This window comes from Engystomops pustulosus, chromosome 7, assembly GCF_040894005.1.
Source record: "Engystomops pustulosus chromosome 7, aEngPut4.maternal, whole genome shotgun sequence".
NCBI lineage: Eukaryota > Metazoa > Chordata > Amphibia > Anura > Leptodactylidae > Engystomops > Engystomops pustulosus.
The window spans coordinates 12,009,967-12,033,203 of NC_092417.1; the positions used below are offsets into that span (position 1 = coordinate 12,009,967).

Below are 23,237 nucleotides of genomic sequence, written 5' to 3' on the forward strand. Positions count from 1 at the left end.
GGGTGCTTTGGAGCCTGTCCCCTATCCCCAGAGAGGTTCAGGCGTGTATTCCAGAGTATTTCCTGTCCCAAAGCAAGGAGGATCTTGGAGGCTGGTGATAGATCTTACTTACCTCAACCAGTTTATTCTGAAGAAGAGATTCAGGATGGAATCAATCAGGACAACCATACCCTTAATCTCCAGGAACTGCTTCATGACGACAGTGGATCTGAAAGATGCGTATCTGCATATTCCAGTACTTCAGAGTCACAGGAAGTTTCTCCGGGTCGCTATACTACAGGACAAAACAGTACTGCATTACCAGTTCACGTGTCTACCCTTCGGTCTGAGTTCAGCGCCCAGAGTTTTTACGAAGGTCGCAGTGGTGTTATCGGCAGCCCTCAGGTTACAAGGCATCCAGGTGATACCCTATCTAGACGACTGGCTTCTGATAGCTCAAACGGAGCACTTGATGTACCACGATCTAGCAGTAGTCCTGAAGACTCTGGAGGTTCATGGGTTTGTGGTCAACAAAAAGAAGTCGTCTCTGGTTCCTGCAACCTCTCAGAAATTTCTAGGTTTTATAATAAACTCTTCCAACATGACGCTCTCTTTGTCATCAGCCAGAATTACCGCTCTGAAGAAAGCGATCAAGCATCTGATTCTGCACCCCAGGACAACAATCAGGAAAGCCATGGCAGTCCTAGGTCGAATAACCTCGGCTATAGAAGCAGTCCCATGGGCAAAAACCCATATGAGGGGTCTCCAGGCGTCCATTCTCTCCCAATGGTCAAGGAGTCTGCGGTCCTTGGACAAACCAATGACGGTCTCAGTCCAAGCTATCAAGGACTTAATCTGGTGGTTCCGAAACCCACTATTAGGCAGATCCATCCAATTCCTTCAGCCAGTGATCCTTACGTCAGACGCATCCAATTGGGGCTGGGGCGCCCTTCTGGAAGGCCAGTGGGTTCAAAAGAGGTGGACACGGTCCGAGTCCAAATTGCCTTCGAACCTCAAAGAAATGAGAGCTGTACGTCTGGCACTTCTTCACTTCTCCAGTCTCATACTCGGGCAAGAAGTTTTGGTCCGATCAGACAACCTGGCAGTTGTCTTCTATATCAACAAGCAGGGGGGCACGAAGAGCCGGTCCCTTGCCAGAGAGTGTTCCCTCCTGATGACCTGGGCCGAGCAGACGGTTCACAACATCTCAGCGATTCATATCAGGGGAGTTTTGAATGTGCAGGCGGATTGGCTGAGCCGCAATCCAGTCAGACCTTCGGAGTGGTCTCTGAACAAACAAGTGTTCCAACAAATTGTCCAGAAAATGGGTCTTCCTCAGATAGACCTGATGGCGTCGAGGTCAAACTCTCAGCTTTCCCAGTTTTGCTCCCTGTACAAGCAGGAAAACCCAGTAGTGGTGGATGCACTCTCATTCGACTGGACAGACCAATTTCTTTACATATTCCCACCGTTCCCTCTCATTCCGAGAGTGTTACAGAAGATCAGGAGAGAGAAAACGACAATTATAGCCGTGATTCCGTTTTGGCCGAGAAGGGCCTGGTTCCCTCTTCTCCTGTCATTGTCAAAAGGGGAATTCTGGTTTCTCCCTCCCCGGAAGGACTTGCTACTCCAGAACGGGTTCCTTCACCCCAACCCAGCACCTCTCCATCTGGTGGCCTGGAAGCTGAAAGGGGGAATCTAAGAAGGTCGGGGTTTTCGGATGAGGTTATTGACACATTGGCGGCCTCTAGGAAACCGAAGACGTTAAAAGTCTACCAACGTGTCTGGGGAATCTATAAGCAATGGTGCTTATCAAGAAGAGCTTCTTCTACTCATGTTCCTTCCCTCCTTCAATTTCTGCAGGATGGCTTAAAGAAGGGCCTGAAGTTTAATACACTGAAAGTCCATTTTACCGCCATTAATTCTTCCTTAGGCGGAATCTTCTCTGAGAACCTGTTGGTCAGGAGATTCTTCAGGGGTCTGAAGAAGTTAAAGCCTACAGTTATGTCACCTCTACCGTCATGGGATCTTTCCATTGTTTTAAAACATTTATGTCAAGAACCATTCGAACCAATCTCAGATATCCCTCTGCATCTTCTCTCCTGGAAGACTGTTTTCCTGGTGGCCATTTGTTCTGCAAGGAGGATTAGTGAAATCCAAGCCTTCTCCTGTAAGGAACCGTATCTGAGAGTCATGGAAGACTGCATAATTCTTCGTACAATGCCGGGTTTTCTGCCGAAAATACCTTCTCAATCGGCTTTAAATCAAGAGATCTTCCTTCCTGTCCTGGGTACAGATGCCCCGGAAGAAGAGCAAGGGAAGCTTCAAGCCCTGGATGTGAAAAGATCAGTTCTCGCTTATCTCCAGAGGGCAGAAGCTTTTAGGGAATCTGAAGCCCTGTTCTTACAGTTCAGAGGTCCTAATAAGGGAAAACGGGCTAGTAAGTCTACCCTAGCCAGATGGATTAAAGATTCAATTTCCATGTGTTATGATCTAGAAGGCCTTCCATCTCCTCTTAATTTGAAAGCACATTCAACGAGGTCAACGGCTGCTTCATGGGCGGAAATATCCCATATATCCTTGGATCAAATATGCAAGGCGGCAGTATGGTCGGGTCCTTCAACCTTCGTCAGGCACTATAGGCTCAATGTGGGCCCCGGGGTAGGCTCGGCCTTCGGCAAGAGTGTAATTTGTTCGGCTGCCTCGAAGTAACCCGCCCCTTATGTTCTACTGCTTTTCAAGTCCCATTCAGTGCTGCCGTAGGACGACCAGGAATATCGAAATTTGCTCACCGAAATTTTGGTTTCCTGTAGTCCGTAGGCAGCACAAAGATCCCCCCCAATAAAAAATACTTATTGCTGCATAAAAAAACACGTGTGTTCATTGGCTCAGGGGTATTTTATAGGGAGTCAGCCTGCCAATCTCTATTGCTAATCAATTGTTATCTTCTGTCCAATAGGAGGACGTGAGACTTAACCCATTCAGTGCTGCCTACGGACTACAGGAAACCAAAATTTCGGTGAGCAAATTTCGATAATAATACTGCCCCCTATGTACAAGAATATAACTACTATAATACTGCCCCTATGTACAGGAATATAACTACTATAATACTGCCCCCTATGTACAAGAATATAACTACTATAATACTGCCCCCTATGTACAAGAATATAACTACTATAATACTGCCCCCTATGTACAAGAATATAACTACTATAATACTGCCCCCTATGTACAAGAATATAACTACTATAATACTGTCCCTATGTACAAGAATATAACTACTATAATACTGCCCCCTATGTACAAGAATATAACTACTATAATACTGCCCCTGTGTACAAGAATATAACTACTATAATACTACCCCCTATGTACAGGAATATAACTACTATAATACTGCCCACTATGTACAAGAATATAACTACTATAATACTGCCCCCTATGTACAAAAATATAACTACTATAATACTGCCCCCTATGTACAAGAATATATTTACTATAATACTGCCCCCTGTGTACAAGTATATAACTACTATAATACTGCCCCCTATGTACAGGAATATAACTACTATAATACTGCCCCCTATGTACAAGAATATAACTACTATAATACTGTCCCTATGTACAAGAATATAACTACTATAATACTGCCCCCTATGTACAAGAATATAACTACTATAATACTGCCCCCTATGTACAAGAATATAACTACTATAATACTGCCCCTATGTACAGGAATATAACTACTATAATACTGCCCCCTATGTACAAGAATATAACTACTATAATACTGCCCCCTATGTACAAGAATATAACTACTATAATACTGCCCCCTATGTACAAGAATATAACTACTATAATACTGCCCCCTATGTACAAGAATATAACTACTATAATACTGCCCCCTATGTACAAGAATATAACTACTATAATACTGCCCCCTATGTACAAGAATATAACTACTATAATACTGCCCCCTATGTACAAGAATATAACTACTATAATACTGTCCCTGTGTACAAGAATATAACTACTATAATACTGCCCCCTATGTACAAGAATATAACTACTATAATACTGCCCACTATGTACAAGAATATAACTACTATAATACTGCCCCCTATGTACAAGAAAATAACTACTATAATACTGCCCCCTATGTACAAGAATATATTTACTATAATACTGCCCCCTGTGTACAAGTATATAACTACTATAATACTGCCCCCTATGTACAAGAATATAACTACTATAATACTGCAACCTATGTACAGGAATATAACTACTATAATACTGCCACCTATGTACAAGAATATAACTACTATAATACTGCCCCCTATGTACAAGAATATAACTACTATAATACTGCCCCCTATGTACAAGAATATAACTACTATAATACTGCCCCCTATGTACAGGAATATAACTACTATAATACTGCCCCCTATGTACAAGAATATAACTACTAAAATACTGCCCCCTATGTACAGGAATATAACTACTATAATACAGCCCCCTATGTACAAGAATATAACTACTATAATACTGCCCCCTATGTACAAGAATATAACTAGTATAATACTGCCCCCTATGTACAAGAATATAACTACTATAATACTGCCCCCTATGTACAGGAATATAACTACTATAATACTGCCCCCTATGTACAGGAATATAACTACTATAATACTGCCCCCTATGTACAAGAATATAACTACTATAATACTGCCCCTATGTACAGGATTATAACTACTATAATACTGCCCCCTATGTACAGGAATATAACTACTATAATACTGCCCCCTATGTACAAGAATATAACTACTATAATACTGCCCCCTATGTACAGGAATATAACTACTATAATACTGCCCCCTATGTACAAGAATATAACTACTATAATACTGCCCCTATGTACAGGAATATAACTACTATAATACTGCCCCTATGTACAGGAATATAACTACTATAATACTGCCCCCTATGTACAAGAATATAACTACTATAATACTGCCCCTATGTACAGGAATATAACTACTATAATACTGCCCCATATGTACAGAAATATAACTACTATAATACTGCCACATATGTACAAGAATATAACTACTATAATACTGCCCCCTATGTACAAGAATATAACTACTATAATACTGCCCCTATGTACAAGAATATAACTACTATAATACTGCCCCCTATGTACAAGAATATAACTACTATAATACTGCCCCTATGTACAGGAATATAACTACTATAATACTGCCCCCTATGTACAAGAATAATACTGCCCCCTATATACAAGAATATAACTACTATAATACTGCCCATATGTACAGGAATATAACTACTATAATACTGCCCCCTATGTACAAGAATATAACTACTATAATAATGCCCCCTATGTACAAGAATATAACTACTATAATACTGCCCCCTATGTACAGGAATATAACTACAATAATACTGCCCCCTATGTACAAGAATATAACTACTATAATACTGCCCCCTATGTACAAGAATATAACTACTATAATACTGCCCCCTATGTACAGGAATATAACTACTATAATACTGCCCCCTACGTACAGGAATATAACTACTATAATACTGCCCCCTATGTACAAGAATATAACTACTATAATACTGCCCCCTATGTACAGGAATATAACTACTATAATACTGCTCCCTATGTACAAGAATATAACTGCTATAATACTGCCCCTATGTACAGGAATATAACTACTATAATACTGTCCCCTATGTACAAGAATAATACTGCCCCCTATATACAAGAATAGAACTACTATAATACTGCCCCTATGTACAGGAATATAACTACTATAATACTGCCCCCTATGTACAAGAATATAACTACTATAATAATGCCCCCTATGTACAAGAATATAACTACTATAATACTGTCCCCTATGTACAGGAATATAACTACTATAATACTGCCCCTATGTACAAGAATATAACTACTATAATACTGCCCCCTATGTACAAGAATATAACTACTATAATAATGCCCCCTATGTACAAGAATATAACTACTATAATACTGTCCCCTATGTACAGGAATATAACTACTATAATACTGCCCCCTATGTACAAGAATATAACTACTATAATACTGTCCCCTATGTACAAGAATATAACTACTATAATACTGCCCCCTATGTACAAGAATATAACTACTATAATACTGCCCCCTATGTACAAGAATATAACTACTATAATACTGCCCCCTATGTACAAGAATATAACTACTATAATACTGCCCCCTATGTACAAGAATATAACTACTATAATACTGCCCCCTATGTACAAGAATATAACTACTATAATACTGCCCCCTATGTACAAGAATATAACTACTATAATACTGCCCCCTATGTACAAGAATATAACTACTATAATACTGCCCCCTATGTACAGGAATATAACTACTATAATCCTGCCCCCTATGTACAGGAATATAACTACTATAATCCTGCCCCCTATGTACAGGAATATAACTACTATAATCCTGCCCCCTATGTACAGGAATATAACTACTATAATACTGCCCCCTATGTACAGGAATATAACTACTATAATACTGCCCCTATGTACAGGAATATAACTACTATAATACTGCCCCCTATGTACAAGAATATAACTACTATAATACTGCCCCCTATGTACAAGAATATAACTACTATAATGCTGCCCCCTATGTACAAGAATATAACTACTATAATGCTGCCCCCTATGTACAAGAATATAACTACTATAATACTGCCCCCTATGTACAAGAATATAACTACTATAATACTGCCCCCTATGTACAAGAATATAACTACTATAATACTGCCCCCTATGTACAGGAATATAACTACTATAATACTGCCCCCTATGTACAGGAATATAACTACTATAATCCTGCCCCCTATGTACAGGAATATAACTACTATAATCCTGCCCCCTATGTACAGGAATATAACTACTATAATACTGCCCCTATGTACAGGAATATAACTACTATAATACTGCCCCCTATGTACAAGAATATAACTACTATAATACTGCCTCCTATGTACAAGAATATTACTACTATAATACTGCCCCCTATGTACAAGAATATAACTACTATAATACTGCCCCCTATGTACAGGAATATAACTACTATAATACTGCCCCCTATGTACAGGAATATAACTACTATAATACTGCCCCCTATGTACAAGAATATAACTACTATAATACTGCCCCCTATGTACAAGAATATAACTACTATAATACTGCCCCCTATGTACAGGAATATAACTACTATAATACTGCCCCCTATGTACAAGAATATAACTAGTATAATACTGCCCCCTATGTACAGGAATATAACTACTATAATACTGCCCCCTATGTACAAGAATATAACTACTATAATACTGCCCCCTATGTACAGGAATATAACTACTATAATACTGCCCCCTATGTACAAGAATATAACTACTATAATACTGCCCCCTATGTACAGGAATATAACTACTATAATACTGCCCCCTATGTACAGGAATATAACTACTATAATACTGCCCCCTATGTACAAGAATATAACTACTATAATACTGCCCCCTATGTACAAGAATATAACTACTATAATACTGCCCCCTATGTACAGGAATATAACTACTATAATACTGCCCCCTATGTACAAGAATATAACTAGTATAATACTGCCCCCTATGTACAAGAATATAACTACTATAATACTGCCCCCTATGTACAGGAATATAACTACTATAATACTGTCCCTTATGTACAAGAATATAACTACTATAATACTGCCCCCTATGTACAGGAATATAACTACTATAATACTGCCCCCTATGTACAGGAATATAACTACTATAATACTGCCCCCTATGTACAGGAATATAACTACTATAATACTGCCCCCTATGTACAGGAATATAACTACTATAATACTGCCCCCTATGTACAAGAATATAACTACTATAATACTGCCTCCTATGTACAAGAATATAACTACTATAATACTGCCCCCTATGTACAAGAATATAACTACTATAATACTGCCCCCTATGTACAGGAATATAACTACTATAATACTGTCCCTTATGTACAAGAGTATAACTACTATAATACTGCCCCCTATGTACAAGAATATAACTACTATAATACTGCCCCCTATGTACAAGAATATAACTACTATAATACTGCCCCCTATGTACAGGAATATAACTACTATAATACTGCCTCCTATGTACAGGAATATAACTACTATAATACTGTCCCTTATGTACAAGAATATAACTACTATAATACTGCTTCCTATGTACTGGAATATATGGGGGTATCTTACAGTGTATACAGCTACAAGATCCTGGAGTTATTCCTTGGTCTATCCCGTCCACACTTTGATCTCATTTGTTCTTGCATTGGTCCTGCCTGCAAAACAAGACGCCACATATTATATTATACAATGTTGTGTATTTTGTTACATGATCCAAATGTTTTACTTGTAATGAAAAGAATCGGCATCACCATCCGGACCTACCATGTGGAGCCCATCCCCCGCTGCCATGTCCCCAGACCCGATGTGCGTCAGATGTACGAAGTTCATGGGTTCTCCTATCATGGAGCGATCAATCCTCCTCCTCTTCTTCTTCTGCATCAAAAATAAAACCAGGAGATGGAGGATTATATGTCACTGACCTGATATAAACTCAGGTGTATCTAATCCTATCCTGTGTGATACTGCCTGCTGAGCTGTGTATCTAATCCTATCCTGTGTGATACTGCCTGCTGAGCTGTGTATCTAATCATATCCTGTGTGATACTGCCTGCTGAGCTGTGTATCTAATCCTATCCTGTGTGATACTGCCTGCTGAGCTATGTATCTAATCCTATCCTGTGTGATACTGTCTGCTGAGCTGTGTATCTAATCCTATCCTGTGTGATACCGTCTGTTGGGCTGTGTATCTAATCCCATCGTGAGGGATACTGTCTGCTGAGCTGTGTATCTAATCATATCCTGTGTGATACTGCCTGCTGAGCTGTGTATCTAATCCTATCCTGTGTGATACTGTCTGCTGAGCTATGTATCTAATCCTATCCTGTGTGATACTGTCTGCTGAGCTGTGTATCTAATCCTATCCTGTGTGATACTGTCTGCTGAGCTGTGTATCTAATCCTATCCTGTGTGATACTGTCTGCTGAGCTATGTATCTAATCATATCCTGTGTGATACTGTCTGCTGAGCTGTGTATCTAATCCTATCCTGTCTGATACTACAGAGTCATGTATCTAATCCTATCCTGTGTGATACTGATGGCTGAGCTATGTATCTAATCCTATCCTGTGTGATACTGTCTGCAGAGCTGTGTATCTAATCCTATCCTGTGTGATACTGTCTGCTGAGCTATGTATCTAATCATATCCTGTGTGATACTGTCTGCTGAGCTGTGTATCTAATCCTATCCTGTGTGATACTGTCTGCTGAGCTATGTATCTAATCATATCCTGTGTGATACTGTCTGCTGAGCTGTGTATCTAATCCTATCCTGTGTGATACTGTCTGCTGAGCTATGTATCTAATCCTATCCTGTGTGATACTGTCTGCTGAGCTGTGTATCTAATCCTATCCTGTCTGATACTACAGAGTCATGTATCTAATCCTATCGTGTGTGATACTGATGGCTGAGCTATGTATCTAATCCTATCCTGTGTGATACTGTCTGCAGAGCTGTGTATCTAATCATATCCTGTGTGATACTGTCTGCTGAGCTGTGTATCTAATCATATCCTGTGTGATACTGTCTGCTGAGCTATGTATCTAATCATATCCTGTGTGATACTGTCTGCTGAGCTGTGTATCTAATCCTATCCTGTCTGATACTACAGAGTCATGTATCTAATCCTCTCTTGTGTGATACTGGCTGCTGAGCTGTGTATCTAACCCTATCCTGTGTGATACTGTCTGCTGAGCTGTTTATCTAATCCTATCCTGTGTGATACTGTCTGCAGAGCTGTGTATCTAATCCTATCATGTGTGATACAGTCTGCTGAGCTGTGAATCTGATCCTATCCTGTGTGATACAGTCTGCTGAGCTGTGTATCTGATCCTATCCTGTGTGATACTGCTGAGCTGTCTATCTAATCCTATCCTGTGTGATACTGTCTGCTGAGCTGTGTATCTAATCCTATCCTGTGTGATACTACAGAGTCATGTATCTAATCCTATCCTGTGTGATACTACAGAGTCATGTATCTAATCCTATCCTGTGTGATACTGACTGCTGAGCTATGTATCTAATCCTCTACTGTGTGATACTGGCTGCTGAGCTGTGTATCCAATCCTATCCTGTGTGATACTGCTGAGCAAGGTATCTAATCCTATCCTTTGTGATACAGTCTGCTGAGCTGTGTATCTAATCGTATCCTGTGTGATACTGTCTGCTGAGCTGTGTATCTAATCGTATCCTGTGTGATACTGTCTGCTGAGCTGTGTATCTAATCGTATCCTGTGTGATACTGTCTGCTGAGCTGTGTATCTAATCGTATCCTGTGTGATACTGTCTGCTGAGCTGTGTATCTAATCGTATCCTGTGTGATACTGTCTGCTGAGCTGTGTATCTAACCCTATCCTGTGTGATACTGACTGCTGAGCTGTGTATCTAATCCTATCCTGTGTGATACTGTCTGCTGAGCTGTGTATCTAATCCTATCCTGTGTGATACTGTCTGCAGAGCTGTGTATCTAATCCTATCATGTGTGATACAGTCTGCTGAGCTGTGTATCTGATCCTATCCTGTGTGATACAGTCTGCTGAGCTGTGTATCTGATCCTATCCTGTGTGATACTGTCTGCTGAGCTATGTATCTAATCCTATCCTGTCTGATACTACAGAGTCATGTATCTAATCCTATCCTGTGTGATACTGATGGCTGAGCTATGTATCTAATCCTATCCTGTGTGATACTGTCTGCAGAGCTGTGTATCTAATCCTATCCTGTGTGATACTGTCTGCTGAGCTGTGTATCTAATCCTATCCTGTGTGATACTGTCTGCTGAGCTATGTATCTAATCATATCCTGTGTGATACTGTCTGCTGAGCTGTGTATCTAATCCTATCCTGTCTGATACTACAGAGTCATGTATCTAATCCTATCCTGTGTGATACTGATGGCTGAGCTATGTATCTAATCCTATCCTGTGTGATACTGTCTGCAGAGCTGTGTATCTAATCATATCCTGTGTGATACTGTCTGCTGAGCTGTGTATCTAATCATATCCTGTGTGATACTGTCTGCTGAGCTATGTATCTAATCATATCCTGTGTGATACTGTCTGCTGAGCTGTGTATCTAATCCTATCCTGTCTGATACTACAGAGTCATGTATCTAATCCTCTCTTGTGTGATACTGGCTGCTGAGCTGTGTATCTAATCCTATCCTGTGTGATACTGTCTGCTGAGCTGTGTATCTAATCCTATCCTGTGTGATACTGTCTGCAGAGCTGTGTATCTAATCCTATCATGTGTGATACAGTCTGCTGAGCTGTGTATCTGATCCTATCCTGTGTGATACAGTCTGCTGAGCTGTGTATCTGATCCTATCCTGTGTGATACTGTCTGCTGAGCTGTCTATCTAATCCTCTCCTGTGTGATACTGTCTGCTGAGCTGTGTATCTAATCCTATCCTGTGTGATACTGTCTGCTGAGCTGTGTATCTAATCCTATCCTGTGTGATACTGTCTGCTGAGCTGTGTATCTAATCCTATCCTGTGTGATACTACAGAGTCATGTATCTAATCCTATCCTGTGTGATACTACAGAGTCATGTATCTAATCCTATCCTGTGTGATACTGACTGCTGAGCTATGTATCTAATCCTCTACTGTGTGATACTGGCTGCTGAGCTGTGTATCCAATCCTATCCTGTGTGATACTGCTGAGCAAGGTATCTAATCCTATCCTGTGTGATACAGTCTGCTGAGCTGTGTATCTAATCGTATCCTGTGTGATATTGTCTGCTGAGCTGTGTATCTAATCGTATCCTGTGTGATACTGTCTGCTGAGCTGTGTATCTAATCGTATCCTGTGTGATACTGTCTGCTGAGCTGTGTATCTAATCGTATCCTGTGTGATACTGTCTGCTGAGCTGTGTATCTAATCGTATCCTGTGTGATACTGTCTGCTGAGCTGTGTATCTAACCCTATCCTGTGTGATACTGACTGCTGAGCTGTGTATCTAATCCTATTCTGTGTGATACTGTCTGCTGAGCTGTGTATCTAATCCTATCCTGTGTGATACTGTCTGCAGAGCTGTGTATCTAATCCTATCATGTGTGATACAGTCTGCTGAGCTGTGTATCTGATCCTATCCTGTGTGATACAGTCTGCTGAGCTGTGTATCTGATCCTATCCTGTGTGATACTGCTGAGCTGTCTATCTAATCCTATCCTGTGTGATACTGTCTGCTGAGCTGTGTATCTAATCCTATCCTGTGTGATACTACAGAGTCATGTATCTAATCCTATCCTGTGTGATACTACAGAGTCATGTATCTAATCCTATCCTGTGTGATACTGACTGCTGAGCTATGTATCTAATCCTCTACTGTGTGATACTGGCTGCTGAGCTGTGTATCCAATCCTATCCTGTGTGATACTGCTGAGCAAGGTATCTAATCCTATCCTGTGTGATACAGTCTGCTGAGCTGTGTATCTAATCGTATCCTGTGTGATATTGTCTGCTGAGCTGTGTATCTAATCGTATCCTGTGTGATACTGTCTGCTGAGCTGTGTATCTAATCGTATCCTGTGTGATACTGTCTGCTGAGCTGTGTATCTAATCGTATCCTGTGTGATACTGTCTGCTGAGCTGTGTATCTAATCGTATCCTGTGTGATACTGTCTGCTGAGCTGTGTATCTAATCGTATCCTGTGTGATACTGTCTGCTGAGCTGTGTATCTAACCCTATCCTGTGTGATACTGACTGCTGAGCTGTGTATCTAATCCTATCCTGTGTGATACTGTCTGCTGAGCTGTGTATCTAATCCTATCCTGTGTGATACTGTCTGCAGAGCTGTGTATCTAATCCTATCATGTGTGATACAGTCTGCTGAGCTGTGTATCTGATCCTATCCTGTGTGATACAGTCTGCTGAGCTGTGTATCTGATCCTATCCTGTGTGATACTGCTGAGCTGTCTATCTAATCCTATCCTGTGTGATACTGTCTGCTGAGCTGTGTATCTAATCCTATCCTGTGTGATACTACAGAGTCATGTATCTAATCCTATCCTGTGTGATACTACAGAGTCATGTATCTAATCCTATCCTGTGTGATACTGACTGCTGAGCTATGTATCTAATCCTCTACTGTGTGATACTGGCTGCTGAGCTGTGTATCCAATCCTATCCTGTGTGATACTGCTGAGCAAGGTATCTAATCCTATCCTGTGTGATACAGTCTGCTGAGCTGTGTACCTAATCGTATCCTGTGTGATATTGTCTGCTGAGCTGTGTATCTAATCGTATCCTGTGTGATACTGTCTGCTGAGCTGTGTATCTAATCGTATCCTGTGTGATACTGTCTGCTGAGCTGTGTATCTAATCGTATCCTGTGTGATACTGTCTGCTGAGCTGTGTATCTAATCGTATCCTGTGTGATACTGTCTGCTGAGCTGTGTATCTAATCGTATCCTGTGTGATACTGTCTGCTGAGCTGTGTATCTAACCCTATCCTGTGTGATACTGACTGCTGAGCTGTGTATCTAATCCTATCCTGTGTGATACTGTCTGCTGAGCTGTGTATCTAATCCTATCATGTGTGATACTGTCTGCTGAGCTGTGTATCTAATCCTATCATGTGAGATACCGAGCTGTGTATCCAATCCTATCCTGTGTGATACTGTCTGCTGAGCCGTGTATCTAATCCTATCCTGTGTGATACTGACTGCTGAGCTGTGTATCTAATCCTATCCTGTGTGATACTGTCTGCTGAGCTGTGTATCTAATCCTATCCCGTGTGATACAGTCTGCTGAGCTGTGTATCTAATCCTAGGTCGAGGTGGTTGTACATCCTCAGATACGGCGTATAATACGGTATAATGTATGTGGCTGCCGTGTATGATCCTGTAATGTGATCTGAGCCTGTTAGGGAAGTCTGAAATCCTCTGCGCGCTGTGGGGCAGGGTCTTCCTGTTTTCACCACATTCTCTGTTTCCTGTAGATGTTTCTCAATTACTTTCTAGACAAGTCTCCGTGACGTCATCCTGACCCTCATCACTACTTGTGGCCTCTCACTTCCTGATAACCTCATAAATAATTTGTTGTCAGAGCTCCGCCCCTTTTTTTACAATGACCTCCTCACCTTACTTAAAGGGGTGCTCTATACCCGCACAATTCCTTCTTATTAGACACTGAGGGGTCTTGAAATGTGAGCGCTGGGGCCAGTGATTGCTCTGGTGACCAGGTCCATGTACGCGACTCATCCGGGGTTGGGTTTAGCAATTTCTAGTGAATATGTCGTCCGCCCCCCCCCCCCCCCATCATTTTTTCCCTCTACGGTTGCCCCGGGGGGTTGTTTTTCTGATGTCAGAACTCTATTATCAGAAATAACCTGCATCTTCTGGTGTTCAATTTTTTTTACAGCACTCCCGCAGGTAAGCTGAGGTATTACACTAACATCAATGGATCGTCTATGTACTGCAGGACAGGATGGGTCCTCCAGGGCGACAGACACTCTCTTCATAGTCACAATCTTATGTGAATTATTAACCAAGATGGAGATGCCCTTTAAGGGTGTATTCTATATGATATAACATAATCTCAGTGACCTTTCCGTGTCACATTGTGTGGTAATAGGTGGGTGGGGTGTCCCCATAATCTTCAGGGACGTTTATATACAGTAAATAGAGGTGCCGTCCCTTTAAGCAGCCCCTCCCTGGTTAGAGTTTGCCAAACTTGTTAGCGGCTGCTAATTTATAATTAATCATATGACGATGTGTCCTGCCCGGGACATGACCCGAGCACAGGCCGGACCCCTGGCAGGGGGTGCGGGGGCACCAGGAGGAGGAATGTGGACCCTGCGAGAAGGAGCAAAGAACAGCGTCAATGAGTAATCCGAAGGCTCACGCTGTTATACAGAGGTAGAGGCCTATAGTACTACAAGCGGCCTACATGGTGAGGTTTTATTTGGTAATCTTTAATAAGAACTATATGGCTGTATTATTACATGAGCTGGGTATGGCTGTATTATTATATTTGCTGTGTGTGGCCGTATTATTACATGAGCGGTGTATGGCCGTATTATTATATGAGTCGTGTATGGCCGTATTATTATATGAGTCGTGTATGGTAGTGTTATTATATCAGCTGTGTATGGCAGTGTTATTATATGAGCTGTGTGTTTCATTATTACATGAGCTTTGTATGGCAGTATTATTATATGATTCGTGTATGGCAGTATTATTATATCAGCTGTGTATGGTAGTGTTATTATATCAGCTGTGTATGGCAGTTTTATTATATGAGCTGTGTGTTTCATTATTACATGAGCTTTGTATGGCAGTATTATTATATGATTCGTGTATGGCAGTATTATTATATCAGCTGTGTATGGTAGTGTTATTATATCAGCTGTGTATGGCAGTGTTATTATATGAGCTGTGTGTTTCATTATTACATGAGCTGTGTATGGCAGTATTACATGAGCTGTGTATGGTAGTATAATAATATTTGCTATGTATGGCAGTATTAATACATGAGCGGTGTATGGCAGTATTATTATATTTGCTATGTATGGCAGTATTATTACATTTGCAGTGTATGGCAGTATTATTACATTTGCTCTGTATGGCAGTATTACATGAGTTGTGTATGGCAGTATTATTATATTTGCTGTGTGTGGCAGTATTATTATATTTGCTGTGTGTGGCAGTATTATTAGATTTACGGTGTATGGCAGTATTACATGAGTTGTGTATGGCAGTATTATTAAACTCACTCTGTATGGCAGTATTATTATACTCGCTCTGTATGGCAGTATTATTATACTCGCTCTGTATGGCAGTATTATTATACTCGCTCTGTATGGCAGTATTATACGGCAGTATTATATAAGCTCTGGCTGTACTATTAGAGCCCTGCATAGTATTGTATAATATCTGCTCTTAATTACGGTATTTTATGGACTGTGTTCATCCTGCGGTCGTCAGGACACCACGATGCTGAACTCAGATCATTCACTCTTGAATCCCCTCAATTTGTTATTTTTGTGTAGGGTGAAGACCATGAATAAAAAACACGTCCCTTTAAATGGTTGGGGGGGGGGGGGATTTAGGGGATTAAAGACTAAAATGATCTGTAATTATACTGGAGCAAATATTTCTCTGAAGTTGAGTAATTAATAAGTCGATTGAGCGTCTCCCATAATCCACGTTCCATCAATCATCATATCACGTCTTGTCGCCCACAGTCTTGTGCAGCAAGTCTGATCATAGCCCCCCCTGCAGGCGGAGGTGTGTGGGGGAGGGTCACCCTGCACTGCTCCTATCTGCCTTATGTGAGAACATGTGCTGCTAAATTATTATATTCCATGTTATTAAAGGCTACATGAGCCCAAGTGGTGGAGAATCCCTTTAAATCTAAGTATTTAGAAATGCACATGGAAGGGGCGTGGCCATGACAACCTATGGAAACAAAAACATCAACTGGTGAACGCTGCTATATTGTGTTATTAAAGGGAAAAGGTTCCCTTCTAAATCACCTTTAAATGTTTTTTTTTCCATAAATTTCCTTAAAAGGGGTGTGGCCATGACAACCTATTTATTAGAGGAGGCGGTCCCCATGTCACTGAATGCATCTGCTGTTGAAATTTTACATTCTGTGTTACCGGAGACCACATTCTCCCTCCTGAAAAACAACGAGTAAAGAGAATCCCTTTAGATTTAGATATTCAAAAAGTTTCATAAAATGGGTGTGTCCGTGACAACCTGAAAATTAAAACTGGTTGCCACCCTCTAAATGAAAGCAGCAACTGTTCAAATTTTGTGCTTAATGTCATTGAAGGCTACAAGATCCCTTGTGAAGAGAGATCAAGTCCTTGAGAATCCAATTAAACTTCAAAAAATATCAAAAATTTACATAAAATGGGCGTGGTTGTGACAACTTTTATAGTAGCTGACAACAAACTGATTGATGGTGTAATAAACATTTCAGAACTTATATGATCACACTGAGAAATGTCTACACAGGTGAAGCAGTGATAAGCTAAGTAATCAATAAGAGAACTCTGTGTTCCGGGCGGCATTCTGCTTTGTTATCGAGAAGAGCTGAGATGTTACAAACCTGTAATATATCACAGATTCCATGTATATGGTCACGGACCAATCAGGAGCGCAGTCACTGGCCGATAGCGAGCGCAGTCTCTGACCGATAGCGAGCGCAGTCACTGACCGATAGCGAGCGCAGTCACTGACCGATAGCGAGCGCAGTCACTGACCGATAGCGAGCGCAGTCACTGACCGATAGCGAGCGCAGTCACTGACCGATAGGGAGCGCAGTCACTGACCGATAGGGAGCGCAGTCACTGACCGATAGGGAGCGCAGTCACTGACCGATAGGGAGCGCAGTCACTGACCGATAGGGAGCGCAGTCACTGACCGATAGGGAGCTTAGTCACTGACCGATAGGGAGCGCAGTCACAGGCCGATCGGGAGCGCAGTCACTGACCGATCGGGAGCGCAGTCACTGACCGATAGCGAGCGCAGTCACTGACCGATAGCGAGCGCAGTCACTGACCGATAGCGAGCGCAGTCACTGCATTTTCATGGATTGATTGGGAATGTAGTCACGGACTGATTAAGAGCGTAGTCACTTACCGGTTGTGGCTTTTCTACGACGCAGCAGCCTAGTTTATGCCAAAAGTCGCTCATTTTTGAGACTTCCAGTTTGGTCGGAGTTCTGTGTGGTCAACAGTAGAAGATCCAGGGAATTCGAGGATAGGAGTTAAGTCCGGATCACTCCATCAGAGAGCTACAATTCCGAACTGACAGCTCTCGAAAGTTTGATGTGCAGCTTATGTTCTGGCCCCTGGGCGAGGATTCCTCCTTGTTTTACTGAAAAAAAAGAAAGAAAATTCTAACTTCAAATTATAAAAAAAATTTGGAAAGGAAAAATTTCAGGCAACAAGTGAAGAGACACGTTCATACACATAGTTGGCCCAATTTTGGATTGAAGTCTTTTCCAAAACATTACACATACAATAGCTCCATTGTCCATTTAGTGGTAGAGCTGTGTTACTGCAGCTCATTTATACCATTCAACTGAAATGGGAGCCAAGCTGTAGTTACCAGCACTGGCCACTACACAGAGAACAGAGAATTTTGTCGAGTTAGCTCCCTCTGATCTGATATTTATGACATTATTAATAAAATGGAAACCCCCTTTAAGTAACTACAGCATGTGGTTCAGAAGGCAAATACACATGACTTTTGAGAACAGATTGTACCGAGGGATTAGTAACTCTCATGTGTCCACAGTTATTTTACTATGTGTTATAACATCATCCTACGCTGGGAAAATGAAGAAAAAAAAAGTCTAAAAAAAAGAGCTGCAAAAACTAAAAAAAAAAAAAATCTAAAAAAGTCTTAAAAACAACTGCAGTAAAACCAACCAAAAATCTTCATAGATATTAAATATAGACATCACTGAGTAGTAAATTTCTGATCCCACTTTTGAAGGTTCACCTTGTGGTGCCGTAATATAACAAGGAGCAACCGAGTCTCGACATATCCCCCACCAGGGGTCACGGCCGCGTCTTATTGTGTGTGGCATCATCAAACACCCCAAGTATCCGAGTGCAGGAAGTAACAGGACAGGAAGAGCCGAGCAGTACAAGGCCTCCACTTCATCCTAAAGCTTTGTTGTTGTTAGATGTGATGGAAATAGAAAAAAGGCAAGGTCCCTATTGTGCTCATAAACAAAAGCGCAACAGTCTCCATAGAGGTGGCGGCACGGAAAGGTGTCATGGTTCTATGCAAAACTATACAAGGAATAATATGAGGATGGGTACTATACTGTCATCACTGTCCACCAGCATTGTCAGCCATAGAAAAATATACATATATTACATCACAGTGTAGTATTATAGTATGTATATTCCTGTACATAGGGGGCAGTATTATAGTATGTATATTCCTGTACATAGGGGGAAGTATTATAGTAGTTATATTCCTGTACATAGGGTGCAGTATTATAGTAGTTATATTCCTGTACATAGGGGGCAGTATTATAGTATGTATATTCCTGTACATAGGGGGCAGTATTATAGTATGTATATTCCTGTACATAGGGGGCAGTATTATAGTAGTTATATTCTTGTACATAGGGGGCAGTATTATAGTAGTTATACTCCTGTACATATGGGGCAGTATTATAGTAGTTATATTCCTGTACATAGGGGGCAGTATTATAGTAGTTATATTCCTGTACATAGGGGACAGTATTATAGTAGTTATATTCTTGTACATAGGGGGCAGTATTATAGTAGTTATATTCTTGTACATAGGGGGCAGTATTATAGTATGTATATTCCTGTGCATAGGGGGCAGTATTATAGTATGTATATTCCTGTACATAGAGGGCAGTATTATAGTATGTATATTCCTGTACATAGGGGGCAGTATTATAGTAGTTATATTCTTGTACATAGGGGGCAGTATTATAGTAGTTATATTCTTGTACATAGGGGGCCGTATTATAGTAGTTATATTCTTGTACATAGGGGGCCGTATTATAGTAGTTATATTCTTGTACATAGGGGGCAGTATTATAGTATGTATATTCCTGTACATAGGGGGCAGTATTATAGTAGTTATATTCTTGTACATAGGGGGCAGTATTATAGTAGTTATATTCTTGTACACAGGGGGCCGTATTATAGTAGTTATATTCTTGTACATAGGGGGCCGTATTATAGTAGTTATATTCTTGTACATAGGGGGCAGTATTATAGTAAGTATATTCCTGTACATAGGGGGCAGTGTTATAGTATGTATATTCCTGTACATAGGGGGCAGTGTTATAGTAGTTATATTCTTGTACATAGGGGGCAGTATTATAGTAGTTATATTCCTGTACATAGGGGGCAGTATTATAGTAGTTATATTCCTGTACATAGGGGGCAGTATTATAGTAGTTATATTCTTGTACATAGGGGGCAGTATTATAGTAGTTATATTCTTGCACATAGGGAGCAGTATTATAGTAGTTATATTCTTGCACATAGGGGGCAGTATTATAGTAGTTATATTCTTGTACATAGGGGGCAGTATTATAGTAGTTATATTCCTGTACATAGGGGGCAGTATTATAGTAGTTATATTCCTGTATATAGGGAGCAGTATTATAGTAGTTATATTCTTGTACATAGTGGACAGTATTATAGTAGTTATATTCTTGTACATAGAGGGCAGTATTATAGTAGTTATATTCTTGTCATAGGAGGCAGTATTATAGTAGTTATATTCCTGTACATAGGGGGCAGTATTATAGTAGTTATATTCCTGTACATAGGGAACAGTATTATAGTAGTTATATTCTTGTACATAGGGAGCAGTATTATAGTAGTTATATTCTTGTACATAGGGGGCAGTATTATAGTAGTTATATTCCTGTATATAGGGGGCAGTATTATAGTAATTATATTCTTGTACATAGGGAGCAGTATTATAGTAGTTATATTCCTGTACATAGGAGCAGTATTATAGTAGTTATATTCTTGTACATAGGGAGCAGTATTATAGTAGTTATATTCTTGTACATAGGGGGCAGTATTATAGTAGTTATATTCTTGTACATAGGGGGCAGTATTATAGTAGTTATATTCCTGTATATAGGGGGCAGTATTATAGTAGTTATATTCTTGTACATAGGGGGCAGTATTATAGTAGTTATATTCCTGTATATAGGGGGCAATATTATAGTAGTTATATTCTTGTACATAGGGGGCAGTATTATAGTAGTTATATTCTTGTACATAGGGGGCAGTATTATAGTAGTTATATTCCTGTATATAGGGGGCAATATTATAGTAGTTATATTCTTGTACATAGGGGGCAGTAATATAGAAGCTATAATCTTCTAGAAATGAGGCAGCAATATAGTAAAGTTACGGTATATTCCTTAATTGGGGTGCATGCTGGCATTTGTAGTTCTATGTGTGTAGTGTGAATATGTGACACTGGGAGCCTGCTGTGACTATATTGCATTTTATTGGCAGTGACCTTGGGACCTACATTCTCTGGGCGGCAATCTGATATTTCTGCAGGTTTTGTGATAACAGTCAGGCCTTTCACTCAGTGATATGTAGTTACAATACAGACAGCAAATGAGTAATTTCTGAGGCTGTGGTCCCTAGACTCTTGGAATGTGAGATAGAGAGAATGGGATATTGGGGTCAGTTTCTGTGTAGTTTGAGTGGTCATGCATTGAGTGGAGTTGCCCTAGAAGGGATCCTTAGTTTTTGTAACTGTTTTTTGTATGATGCCTCCTCCACGACAATGAAGAAGCGCTGCTGTGACCACAAACATGACCTGGTTTTGGGCTAGGAGCGCATCCTGCGTGCTTCCTCAGGATCCAGAGCAGTGCGGGAAACTGACTGGAGTGCACAATCGTGTCTTTTGTGCATTCATGTTTGTTGAACAGAAGCCACCATTCCCCCAAACTGCTGGAGAAGAAGTGACAATAGACTCATTTCACAGCGAGGCCGAGAGGAACCTTTTCAATGTCACATGGAGGAGGCAGGAAGTGGCCACGCTTATCTCTACTTGCAGTCAGATGAGAGTCAGGGCAATAGGCGGCAACTATTACCTCCTGGCAAGGAAAGTTTATCTTCCCGAGGCTTCCATCAAAGGACCTCACGTCCTCCATCAAAGAGGGTCATGTTTACATCCTAGACTGACGCTCATTACGTCAGGGCAATAGATTAAGTAGTAGATCAGGTCAGGCCTTTATCTTAATGTTATTATAAAGTATAAGTGATAGACTAACCCTCTGCACTGACATCACTGGTTAATTGGAAGAGCCGGGGTTAGGTTTAGTGTATTCATTGTCATGTTTATCATACTAGACTCCTAGGTTAGGTCTGCTGTGGTTATCGCTGTGTTCTTCTTATAAGACTCCTAGGTTAGGTTCAGTGGGTTCATCATTCAAGACTCCTAGGTTAAATTTAGGGTTTTCATCGTTATGGTCATCATATGAAACTCCTAGATTAGGTTTAGTGTGTTAATTGTTGTGTTCATCATACGATACTCCTAGGTTAGGTTTAGGGTTTTCATTGTTGTGTTCATCATACGAGACTCCTAGGTTAGGTTTAGGGTTTCCATCGTTATGGTCATCATATGAGACCCTAGGTTAGGTTCAGTGTGTTCATCATACAAGACTCCTAGGTTAGGTTTAGGGTTTTCATTGTTGTGTTCATCATACAAGACTCCTAGGTTAGGTTTAGGGTTTCCATCGTTATGGTCATCATATGAGACCCTAGGTTAGGTTCAGTGTGTTCATCATACAAGACTCCTAGGTTAGGTTTAAGGTTTTCATTGTTATGTTCATCATATGAGACTCCTAGGTTAGGTTTAGGGTTTTCATTGTTATGTTCATCATACAAGACTCCTAGGTTAGGTTTAGGGTTTTCCTTGTTGTGTTCATCATATGAGACTCCTGGGTTAGGTTTAGTGTGCTCATCATACAAGACTCCTAGGTTAGGTTTAGTGTGCTCATCATACAAGACTCCTAGGTTAGGTTTAGTGCTCTCATCATACAAGACTCCTAGGTTAGGTTTAAGGTTCTCATTGTTATGGTCATCATATGAGACTCCTAAGTTAGGTTAGGAGTGTTCTTCTTTGTATTCGTCATGCAAGACTCCTAGTTTAGGCCTACTGTGTTCTTCATCGTGTTCATCATACAAGACTCCTAGGTGAGTGTTTTCATCATTGGTTATCTTAGGTTAAGTTTAGTGACATCACTGTGTTCATAATATTAGAGTCCTTAGTTGGGATTAAGTAGGCATATAAGATTGTAGGCCCCAAGTTGTCTGATCCTTGGGCAGACCCATAAACTTAGACCACAAAATATTCTCCAGTTCTGATACGAAACCTTATTACATAACAAATCCTAAGAGAGGTCAACAAGTTTCAATGAATGTTGATGTCGAACTTCCAGGTCACAGTAATCTCGATCTTCGTT

The 23,237-nt window shown here is 40.5% G+C and overlaps 1 protein-coding gene across 4 annotated transcripts in view; it reads right to left on the bottom strand.

Moving 5' to 3' along the window:
- CDC42SE1 (CDC42 small effector 1) overlaps positions 1–23,237 on the bottom strand; it is a 59,752-nt gene that overhangs the window by 6,118 nt on the left and 30,397 nt on the right. For 3 of the 4 annotated variants that reach the window (XM_072114785.1, XM_072114784.1, XM_072114786.1), the window contains exons 2-4: positions 17,873–18,109; positions 8,543–8,653; positions 8,348–8,433 (exon numbers count right to left, since the gene is read on the bottom strand). In XM_072114785.1, the coding sequence (XP_071970886.1) occupies positions 8,359–8,433; positions 8,543–8,653; positions 17,873–17,926 (240 nt within the window). In that variant the 5' untranslated portion in view covers positions 17,927–18,109 and the 3' untranslated portion in view covers positions 8,348–8,358. The remainder of the gene's footprint in view (positions 1–8,347; positions 8,434–8,542; positions 8,654–17,872; positions 18,110–23,237) is intronic. The other variant, XM_072114788.1, reaches the window with a different exon arrangement.